The 9,963-nt window shown below is 59.7% G+C and overlaps 1 protein-coding gene across 6 annotated transcripts; it reads right to left on the bottom strand.

Annotated features, from left to right (window-relative positions):
* Positions 1-53: 53 nt before the first annotated feature.
* On the bottom strand, positions 54-8,462 carry NFKB2 (nuclear factor kappa B subunit 2). Of its 6 annotated transcripts, none has more exons than XM_054660453.2 (23): positions 7,960-8,462; positions 6,593-6,685; positions 6,239-6,320; positions 6,084-6,124; positions 5,749-5,847; positions 5,517-5,668; positions 5,162-5,268; positions 4,885-5,043; positions 4,484-4,588; positions 4,272-4,357; positions 4,052-4,190; positions 3,711-3,836; positions 3,081-3,290; positions 2,860-3,001; positions 2,384-2,498; positions 2,087-2,300; positions 1,754-1,923; positions 1,528-1,630; positions 1,246-1,397; positions 1,059-1,128; positions 660-832; positions 419-530; positions 54-326 (listed from the first exon to the last, which is right to left on the bottom strand). In XM_054660453.2, exons 2-23 carry the CDS (start codon positions 6,611-6,613, stop codon positions 202-204), a joined length of 2,703 nt encoding a protein of 900 aa, XP_054516428.1. In that variant the 5' UTR covers positions 6,614-6,685; positions 7,960-8,462; the 3' UTR covers positions 54-201. The 6 variants fall into 6 exon arrangements, with proteins under 6 accessions (XP_054516428.1, XP_016774715.1, XP_063637194.1 ...); XM_016919226.3 differs by having other exon boundaries at positions 54-323; positions 7,960-8,450; XM_063781124.1 differs by having other exon boundaries at positions 54-323; positions 7,786-8,065.
* Between the last annotated feature and the right edge of the window lie 1,501 nt (positions 8,463-9,963).

The following is a 9,963-nucleotide window of genomic DNA, read 5'->3' as shown; positions in this document are numbered from 1 at the left end:
TGGGCAGGGTGGGTAGCTGGTTCCAGGGACAAGAGTCACATCAGGGGCTGCCATAAGTTGGGAAGGAGGGGTCCTCCCCTTCCCATGAGAATCCTTTATTTGTCCCAACTGAGGGGTGGGTGTGGGGTGTTAAATAAGATTTGAAATAGGTGGGGACGCTGTACAGGGGGTCCGGGAAGGGGGCTGGGGGCAGGCAGCAGGTCAGTGCACCTGAGGCTGGGGGTGCCCGTGGCAGAGCCCTCCTGGTGGCTCAGGGGGTGGGCCCAGCTTCTCTGCCTCCTGCTCCACTGACTGGCTCCCGTACGCACTGTCTTCCTTCACCTCTGCTGGGGGTAAATGGGGACAGGAATGGGATAGTCAAAGCCTCAGGCCTCCGGCCCTCCAAGTCCAGATCCACCTTCCAGGGAGGCCCCTTTACCTGTGCTGGGCAGCTTGTCTCGGGTCTCTGGACCCCTCAGCAGCCTCACTCCCTCCTCTAGGCCCATGTCAGACAGGGCCTCCAGTAGACCTGCCAGGTCCCCGCCAGCCAGCTGAGAAGACAGAGGGATGAGGTCTGAGTCATGGTTAGGGTATGTGCTCGGGAGCCCTGGGGCCAAGGAGGCACCTGGACTCAGATCAGGAAAGGAGGCTGGGGAGGGGGCAGGCACAGGCCAACCCACCTCGTAGCTGCGCAGGAGGCTGCCACTGGGTGAGGCTGTCTGTCGGTACGTGTCCACCAGGCTGCGCAGCCCCAGACGCTCTGCCAGCTCTGCCCAGCTGCCCTGGGCTTCTGGCCCGTCTAGCAGCTGCTCCAGGTTCTGCAGAGCTGTATCACCAAGTGACAGTCCCGGCCCTTAGGGGGACACACATATGGACATGTCATTTACCTCCAGAGTTGGGTGGGGACATGGACACCTGAACACTGCCTTTCTCCCAAGGTAAGCGACAGACAGGACCATGAGGGGTGATGGACGGGGCTGAGGGTAGAGAAAGGGAGGCCTCCTTCAGAGGTCCTGAAGGAGAAGAGACCTCTGTGAGGAGTCAGAGGAGTCGGGCTGGGGATGCCTGATGCTTCTCACCTGCTGGGCTGGGCGGGGTCAGGGGTGGCTCCATGGTGTTCTGAGCAGCGTTTAGCAGCAAGGTCTTCACCTGGGGAGACAGCCGCAGTTCTGACTACCTCCCACCTCGTCCTTAAGCCTGTGTCTTTAAGTCCAGATACTCTGGACCCCGTCACTCAGAGCACTTCTAGTCCCGGGCTGGCCTCACCTTGGTGCTGCAAGTGAGGTCAAGAGGCGTGTGGCCCCGGAAGCTGCTTCGGGTGTCCTTCTCAGGCCCTTCAGAGTCCGAGTCGCTATCAGAGGTAGGGGGTGAAGGCAGTGGGCACAGGGGCTCCTCGTTTTCAGCATGGATGTCAGCACCTGGGAGAGGGAGGCCGTCATGGGGAGGTATGGTGGGGGCCTACATTAAGGACTGCAAAGTGGGGGGACTGGGAGGCACCTCTCTCCCTTCCCCCCACCCTGTTCAAGTGCCCCTGAGGGTGAGACTGACCAGCCTTCAGAAGGAGGCGGGTGAGGGTCGGGTACCCCAGTCCAGCTGCCAGGTGCAGGGGTGTGTTTCCCGCAAAGGTGCGAGCGTTCACGTTGGCCCGGAGCTGGGGGTGCGAGCAGCGAGAGTTGACACCACAGCATGGTCCCCTTGGCCAGCCCCCACCCTTCACCATCTTTGGCCCCTCCACCACCCTTGGCCCCACTCCTTCCACAATCCTCAGTCCCACCTTGGTGACCAGATGGGTGACCAACCCCAGCTCCTCCATCTCTGTGGCTAGATGCAAGGCTGTTCGTCCCCCCTGCCGCTCTGTGGCCTCCACTTCAGCCCCACTGTCCACCAGCAGATCCAGGCACTCAGGGCTTCGGGCTCGGACCGCCAGGTGTACCGGATACAGTCCTAAGGATGCAGGATGCTCAACCTGCAGCTGTGACCCTTAAGGCAGCCCCTGGGCCAGCCCTGACCATTCAATCTCGACACCTCATAGTCCATTCTGGGCACTGGCCAGATAGCCTCCCTGGTCCCCGCCTGCCCCCTTAGTCAGGTGAGATGGGGAGCTCACCCTCAAAGTCAGGCATATGCAACAGCTGGGGCACAGAAGGAGCTCCACTCTGAAGCAGTGCACGCAGCAGCTCAGGGGCACCAGCGCCTGCCCGCAGCGCCAGATGCATGGCTGAGTCTCCATGCCGATCCAGCAGAGCTGGGTCTGCACCCACCCGCAGCAGAAAGCTCACCACACTCGTCTGCCCCGTGATCACCGCCAGGTGCAGGGGCGTCTGGGGATGAAAGCAGGGTGAGCCAGGCCCGAGACCCACTTGCCTTCCAACCCCTCCCACCTCCCCAGTAGGCGCCCCCGCACCTGGTGCAGGTGGTTGGTGAGGTTGACAACGCCGAGGTCCTGGGCGTGGTGGATGACATAGACTATCTGCTCAATGACACTGGTCTGCCCGTGGATGATGGCTAGGTGCAGTGGTCTGGGGGTTGGGGAGCGAGAGTCTGGCCCAGCCACTCAGAGCATCCTTCGCTTTCAAGGCCCCACCGCCCTCATAGTCTCCCTCGCTGGGGCCCATGGAACCCAGCACGTGGCCCAGGGCATCGCTGCGCCTGCACTTAACGTTTCGCAGCACCTTTTGAGGTAGGTAAGTGCTATGACTGTACCCCTTGCACGGTCGACCAAACTGAAGTTTGGAGAGACCAAGCATCTTGAACAGAGCTTGTGAACACCGAGGCCGGACTTGAAGCCTGGCGTGTCCGAAAACTGCAGAGCCCGCCTCCGTGCCGGTCCCTTTCCTGCCCCCACCCCGCGCCGCGTCCGCCAGGCCCTCTGTTGCCTACGTGTCTCCGTTCTCGTCCTGCGCCGTCAGCAGGTGGCGCTGTCCCGCCAGCAGCGCGCGCGCGTCCGCGGTGACGCCGTAGTCGAGTAGGGCTCGGGCGCTGCGCTGCGCCAGGCCGAACAGGCGCGCGTTGTACTCTCGAGCTACGGGCCACAGAGGGCGTGGGTCAGGGCTAGGTCCTCAGCCCCGGCGCCCCGACCGCCCGTGCCCCGGAGTCCATACCTCGCTGCAGCATCTCCGGGGCCTGCGGCTCGCACTGGGGGGTCCTGGAGGGGGCGCTCGGCTCCGCGGCTTCCTCCCCGGAGTCCCTGCTGGGCACCGTGGCGGCCATCTGCGCCCCGCCCCCGCCTCCCGGGTAGCAGCCCATGGGGCCCGCGCCGGACTGGTAGGGGCTGTAGGCCAGGGAGGAGGGGAAGAAACCGAGGCTGCCACCTGTGGATACAGGCAGGGCTGTGGGAAGCGGGCACCAGCCATGACTCTCCCAGATTTTTTTTTTTTTTTTTTTTTTGAGACGGAGTTTCGCTCTTATTGCCCAGCCTGGAGTGCAGTGGTGTGATCTCAGCTTACTGCAACCTCCCAGGGTTCAAGCGATTCTCCTGCCTCAGCCTCCCGAGTAGCTGGGATTACAGGCGCCTGCCACCATGCCCAGCTAATGTTTGTATTTTTAGTAGAGACGAGGTTTCACGCTGTTGGCCAAGCTGGTCTTGAACTCCTGATCTCAGGTAATCCGCCTGCCTTGGCCTCCCAAAGGGCTGGATTACAGGCGTGAGCCACCACGCCCGGCCTCCCCCAGATTTTTTTCCTCCACAGCTTCTCTTACCTTTACCCCTCCCTCCATCAGTACCCCCTCACCTCCTCCAGCTCCTCCGTAGCCCCCGGCTGCACCCCCAGAGCCTCCACCCATGTGGGAGCCACCCCCGAAGGGCTGGGAGAAGGTGGGCAAGGCCTTCCTCCGCTTCCGCTGCACCTCTTCCTTGTCTGGGGGCAGAGGAAAATGAGATTGAGCCCAATTATTGTGTCATGCCTCAGGGGCCCTTCCCAGAAGAGCCCTCAGGGCCGGCTCCTAGGAAGCACCTCCTGGGACCCTCACACTTCTGACTTGGCTCATGCATCCCCACATCTAGCTCTTGGGACCTTCTTCTAGCCCAGCCTGGCCCCCCGCCAGCACCCTGAGGTCCTCAGCCCAGCTCCACCTTCCACGAGAGGGTAATAGGTGAACTGTTTGGAATCAGACACGTCCCCTCCTCGCTTGCGTTTCAGTTGCAGAAACACTGTTACAGGCCGCTCAATCTTCATCTTGTGATAGGGGGGTGTCCGGAACACAATGGCATACTGGGGGGTGCAGGGAGACACAGGGTGTCAGTGAGTCCTTAGCCTAATTTAGCCCCCGACCCGGGCCCTAGCCCTGGGTACCTGTTTATGCACATCTGTGGGAGAGAAGTCCCCAAAGGCCTGCCATCCATTCTCATCATCCTCATAGAACCGAACCTCAATGTCATCTACAAGGAAAACGGAAGCTTGGCCACAGCTCCCGGTGGAATCTCTGGGGCCATTTACCTTAGAGCGTCCCTGGCCCCAGTCTTATACTCGATGTCCTTGGTGCCCAGCGTGGGCTCCAGTCTCACCTTTCTGCACCTTGTCACAAAGCAGATAAACTTCATCTCCACCCCGCACAGAGCCTGCTGTCTTGTCCATTCGAGAAATCTTCAGGTTTGATGCCCCTGGAGATTCTATGGAGTGGGATATGGATTAGTTGAGATGATGCAATAGCCAAGGCCACATTTAAGAAGCTGGGGGCTTTGTATTCCTTATCTCAGCAACCCCTGGAGCTGCAGGAAACACCCAATATTCGCATTTACTGAAGACAGAAGCTTCAGGGGGGGAAATGACTTGCTCAGGATCACTCAGCTCATATGTGGCAGGGCCAGGTTCTGAAACCTGGGTCTGTTTGATTGCACAGCTTGAGGTCACCCCTCATGCCACCTCTGCCACCAGGCCTGGCACCCCAGGCAATCAGGATACTCACTGCTGTCATGGATGGGCTGGGAGATGACTGGCTTCAGGGGCAGGGAGAAGGAGCCATCACTGGCTCTAAGGAAGGCAGAGAAGCGCAGCCGCACTATACTCAGATCCATCACCTTCTTCAGTTCTTTGGCCTCTTGCTCCAGCTCCCGCTGCTCGGCCTCTGGGCAGTGGGTACATGTGTGACCCCTGGGCTTCTCCCTCCCTGCTCCTTCCATGAGCACCTCCCATGACCCACCCACCCCCTGCACCCATACCCGACCCACCCCCTGCAGCCATACCCGTAAGGCCCTGGGGCCTAGAGCGGAGCCGCTGCCTCTGAAGTTTTTGTATCATAGTCCCCATCATGTTCTTCTTAGTCACATGCAGGACACCCAGGTTGTTAAATCTGAGAAGAGAGAATCGGAGGCCTTTGGCCATGCAGTTCTTTCTTCCTGAGGCACCTTTCCCATTGCCAGGGCTCAGCTCAGCCTTACTTCCTCAAGGAAGCCATTGGAGTTTCTACTTGGGCCCTTGGGTTTGGGGCCAACCTACATCTTTCCCCTTGGTCAGATGCTAAGCTCATGGAGGTAGGCTGGGGCCTGGGACTGGCAGACAGGGGCATACCAGTGGGGGCCAGGCGTAGAGGGCACCTACTGGGCAGTCATGTCCTTGGGCCCCACAGAAACGGCGCAGATCCCCAGCTCCGAGCATTGCTTGCCCACCAGACTGTGGGCATGAGCACGAGGTGGGTCACTGTGTGTTACCAGGTCCACCTCGATCTTGGCTGGTCCCTCGTAGTTACAGATCTAGGAGAGGCAGGGACTGTCAGTCAGGGCCTTGGGCATGCTGTCCACTTAGCCCACCCTCCAGCACCATCCTGGCTCACCTTGACAGTGGGATAGGTCTTTCGGCCCTTCTCACTGGAGGCACCGGGCAGTCCTCCATGGGAGGGGCCTTCACAGCCATATCGAAATCGGAAGCCTCTCTGAAGGTCCAAGGGCATAGTAGCATTGTGATCAGGGAAGACCACCCAGGCCAGCAGTGACCGCAGTGCCTGGTAGTAGCCCTGAACCACAACTACAGCACTCTGATCAGCAGCAGTGACCATCCAATCCCCTGTGGCCTCCTTGGGCAATGGCTCCTCCATGGCCAGCCAGCTACCACTACCCCATTTGTCCCCAAAGCTGAAGCCATTCCACACCCTCCCTTTTGCTCACTCACCTGCTTAGGCTGTTCCACGATCACCAGGTAGGGGCCATCAGCTGGGGACAGAGAGACCTTGCTGAGCCACGATCTCCCAGCCCCTCCCCCAGAGAGAGGGCACATGCTCTCCCTCCCCCGCTTTAGGACTAGGGGAGGTTAGTGAACTTGCTGACCTGTTTCTGGGGCTGGCTCCTTGGGTTCCACAATGGAGGAGTTCAATTTGAAATCATCATATTCAATAATACCATCCAGACCCTGGTTTGGAGACAGACTGGTGGTGGCATCCGACTCTCAGCACCCCCCACAGCCCCACCTCCCATCTCCAAGTCCTCAGTGGTCACTCCCCCCTCCTCCTCAGACCCAAGAGAAAGCTCCTTTTGGAGGCAGAGTTGCAGACAGATGGACAGACTGGCAGGCTGAGAGCATCTGCGAGCATACAGGTGTAAGGCAGCAGAGGGGGCTCGGGCAGACAGGTGGACAGACACGAGGGGCGGCCGGCCGGGTCAGGGGCAGGCGGCATGACTCACTGGGTTGTAGCAACTCTCCATGTCTCTGGGCTAGGCCCGGCTCTGTCTAGTGGCTCCGGCCAGGTTCTGCTTCCCAGAATTTTAGACGCCCGCCTAAAGTTGGGAGGAGTGGCGTGGGGGAGGGGGTCAGATCTAAATGGGGGTGGGCGGGAGATGGGGGCCCAGATTTGGGGGAGGGTCCGACCTCCTCCAGCCGCCTGTCCGGGTGTGGCGGGTGAGATCCGGTGGAGAGCGAGATCCGGAGTTGGGCTTGGCCGGGGAAGGGGCAGGAAAGTTAGAGCAGCTTAGGAAAGTCCCGAAAATACCAAGGGGAGGCGGGGCCGGAGGGGGCGGGCCTGGAAATGACGCCACTGGCCCCGCCCTCGCGACGGGAGGGGCGGGAGGCCCTCGCCAGTCTACGGGCTCCCGCTGCTTTTCAGCGGGCAGAGGGCTAGGAATATCCGGGAAGCCCCGGTGGGGGTTAAGCCCCCTCCTCCCTCCAGGGCAGGGAACAGGAGGGTCTTTCACGGCCGGGAGGAGGCTGGCAGTCTGGGGCCAAGTCCGCCTCCCGCTCCCCTCCCCCGGTCTGGAGCAACCTTGGGATTTTCTGCCAGGAGGGAGGCCACGGCTGATAAACCCCGGGGGCTTTTGGGGGGACATTCCTGCTGTCGGACGGCCTCCCCTTCGAACAGCCTGTAGGCGGGGGCTCTTTCCTGTGGGAGGCCCCGGGGTTCTGCCCCGAGAACGCGATTCTGGGGCTGCGGGAAAAGTGTCTCCTCCTCGGAGTGGGCTCTTTTCTCTCTCTCCCAAACCTCACAACAGCAGCTGGTCCCACACCGCACCGGCTCTGGGCGCGCAGGCGACAGGGAGATCTCTGCACGCTCCCCCCCCCCCAATACAAGAGTGTGTCTCCATCACAGCTCCACAAGTGTGTTTCGGCTGTAGTGCTTGGTTGCATGTTGTGTGTCCATGGCGTCAACATGAGTGTGCAAGCGAGCATGTGTGTAGATAGGCGAATCCCGAGCTTCTCAGTGTGGGTGTGTGTCAGCGCCTGTCTTGTACAGACACGGGTGAGCGTATCTTGAGTTTGTGCGTGAAGGGTGTGGGTGCAGGCACCAGTGCACCGGTGGGCACGTCTCCGTGTGCATGTGTGTGCGAGTGCGACTGCACGGACGCTGCCGTGTGTGCGCCAGCACAGGTACAGGTGTACGTACGGGTCCGCGTATCTTTGTACAACGGTGTCGACGTAGATCCGAGTGTCGTCGCCTGCGCGCCCTTTCCGGCTGTGTGCAGCTGCTGCTCTCCAGCCCCAGGCGCTGTCCGCTAAAGGCCCTCCTCCCTCTTTTCTCTTGTCCCGGCCACCCAGGGGTCTGAATCCAGCCACTCACCGTGGCGGCGGCTCTGGTTGCGGCTTCTCTCCGCGCCCGACCCACCTGGGACCGGTCGCGACACCTCGCCGGCCAGCAGGGCTCAGGGCCGGGAAAGCCCCTTCTCGGCCCCCCGGAGGGGGGAATTCCCATGACGTTTCCGTGCGTCACGCCTCGCGCCCTTTTTCATTGGCTGAAAGTTTAACTCTGGACTGGCGCAGCCAACCCGGAGCGACTCGGGCGCGCCCCTGAGAGGGGACAGGCTCACTCAGGGCGGGGAGCGGGGTGACAGGACACCAGGCGCGAGTCCGGCCGGCCAGGGGACCGCCGAGAAGGTACCCGCTGACCCAGCGCCACCCCGGGCCGGGAGCTTCCGCTGCCTCTCGGCTTTGGCTGCGCCTAACGCTTGGCTTTCTCTGAAGCGGGGGAACCCCAGGGGGAAGCCGACGGCCCCAGCCCTCGGGGCCCCCACCCTGAGCGGCGCGCTGCCGGGAAGTTAGCGGAAGAGGAAGGAAGTTGTTCTTGCGGCCGGTCCCGGGCGCCCTCTGGCGGCCTCCCTGGGCCCGCGAGTAGACTCCATTCGGCCCGGGCCCCTCTCTCGCTCCGTCTCATCAGCCTCAGGGCTCCGGGAGAGACAGTCCGGACCTCGAACTTTTTTAGAAGTGACAGGTTCCCAGCGGGCCAGGGCTCAGGAGCTCTGCTCAGGAGAAGGGAAATGAAGTGTTTATCCACCAAGGAGATCTGGAATATTAGAACTGAAAAAGACATCCAGAGTTTAAACAGCTCAAATTTCCACCGATGTGGGAAATCGCCTCTTTTTTTTAGTCTCAGGCCGGAATGCAGTGAGGGGATTTTGGCTCACTGCAACCTCTGCCTCCCGGGTTCAAACCATTCTCCTGCTGCAGCCTACCGAGTAACTGGGATTACAGGCGACCACCACCACGCCCGCCTAATTTATGTATTTTTAGTAGAGTTGGGGGTTTCACCACGTTGGTCAGGCTGGTCCCGAACTCCTGACCTCAGGTGATCCGCTGGCCTCTGCCTTCTAAAATGTTGGAATTACAGTCGTGAGCCACTGCGCACGGCCTATTTATTTATTTATTTATGTTTTTGAGACAGTGTCTTGCTCTGTCACCCAGGCTGGAGTACAGTGGCGTGATCATGGCTCACTGCAACCTCGAACTCCGGGGTGCGCCGATTCTCTGACTCTTCCTGAGTAGCTGGGGCTACTCAGGTGCACACCACCATACCTGGCGAATTTTAAAATTTTTAGTGGAGATGGATCTCACTACGTTGCCTAGGCTGGTCTTAAACTCCTGGGCTTAAGTGATCCTCCTACTTTGGCCTTCCAAAATGCTTGGATTACAGACGTGAGCCACTGTATGCTGCCGAATTGCCTCTTATAGACCTTCCAATTTCCACCTGAACACTTCTAGAGGCAGCGAGGTCAGGACAGAAATTCACCAAGCACGGAGTACATGACTGGACCTCTCTCTGGTCAGTAGCGTTTCTCCTTAGCAGGTGCCATGAGTAATCTCCCTGCCTGGAGTCCTCCTCCCTTAGGCTTATGGTAGAACATAAGCTATCTCGGGTCTTTCCTGCAGCTTGCCCCAGACGTTTTTAAGAACAGAATCACAGGCCTGCACTGGCACTAAGTAAAGAGAGACTATTATGGCTCTCGATTTGGGCTGTTTCCTATTACTTCCCCACCCCTCTTCATCTTGCCTGCAAATATAGTGTCCTAGTTGCTAGGTTCGGGTACTTTAGAAGTTCTTATTCTCCCTCCCAACAACCCTAGGAGGTGAATATTACCTTTACTGATGAAGAAATTAAGGCTCAGAGAGGTGGAGTAACAACCAAACACACAGCTAGAAAGGGACAGAGCCAGGATTCAAACCCAATCTGTTGACTCCAGGATGAAGCTTTCTCCCCTAAGTTTATATAAAACAAAGCAGCCCTTTCCACCTTACTGTGGGCCTCTCAAACAAATATCATAAGATTCTGCCAAACAATTTGCTGAAATCC

Source organism: Pan troglodytes, chromosome 8 (genome assembly GCF_028858775.2).
Source record: "Pan troglodytes isolate AG18354 chromosome 8, NHGRI_mPanTro3-v2.0_pri, whole genome shotgun sequence".
Classification (NCBI taxonomy): domain Eukaryota; kingdom Metazoa; phylum Chordata; class Mammalia; order Primates; family Hominidae; genus Pan; species Pan troglodytes.
Note: the sequence above shows the minus strand (reverse complement) of the source record. Positions and strands in the feature narration are given on the sequence as shown.

Coding starts and splice junctions, on each gene's coding strand:
- NFKB2 (XM_054660453.2), bottom strand. CDS start 6,613: ATGGAGAGTTGCTACAACCCA. Junction 5,044..5,161: donor TAGGCCCCAGGGCCTTACGG/GTATGGCTGCAG, acceptor CCCACTGCCCAG/AGGCCGAGCAGCGGGAGCTG. Junction 3,291..3,710: donor CTACGGAGGAGCTGGAGGAG/GTGAGGGGGTAC, acceptor CTGTATCCACAG/GTGGCAGCCTCGGTTTCTTC.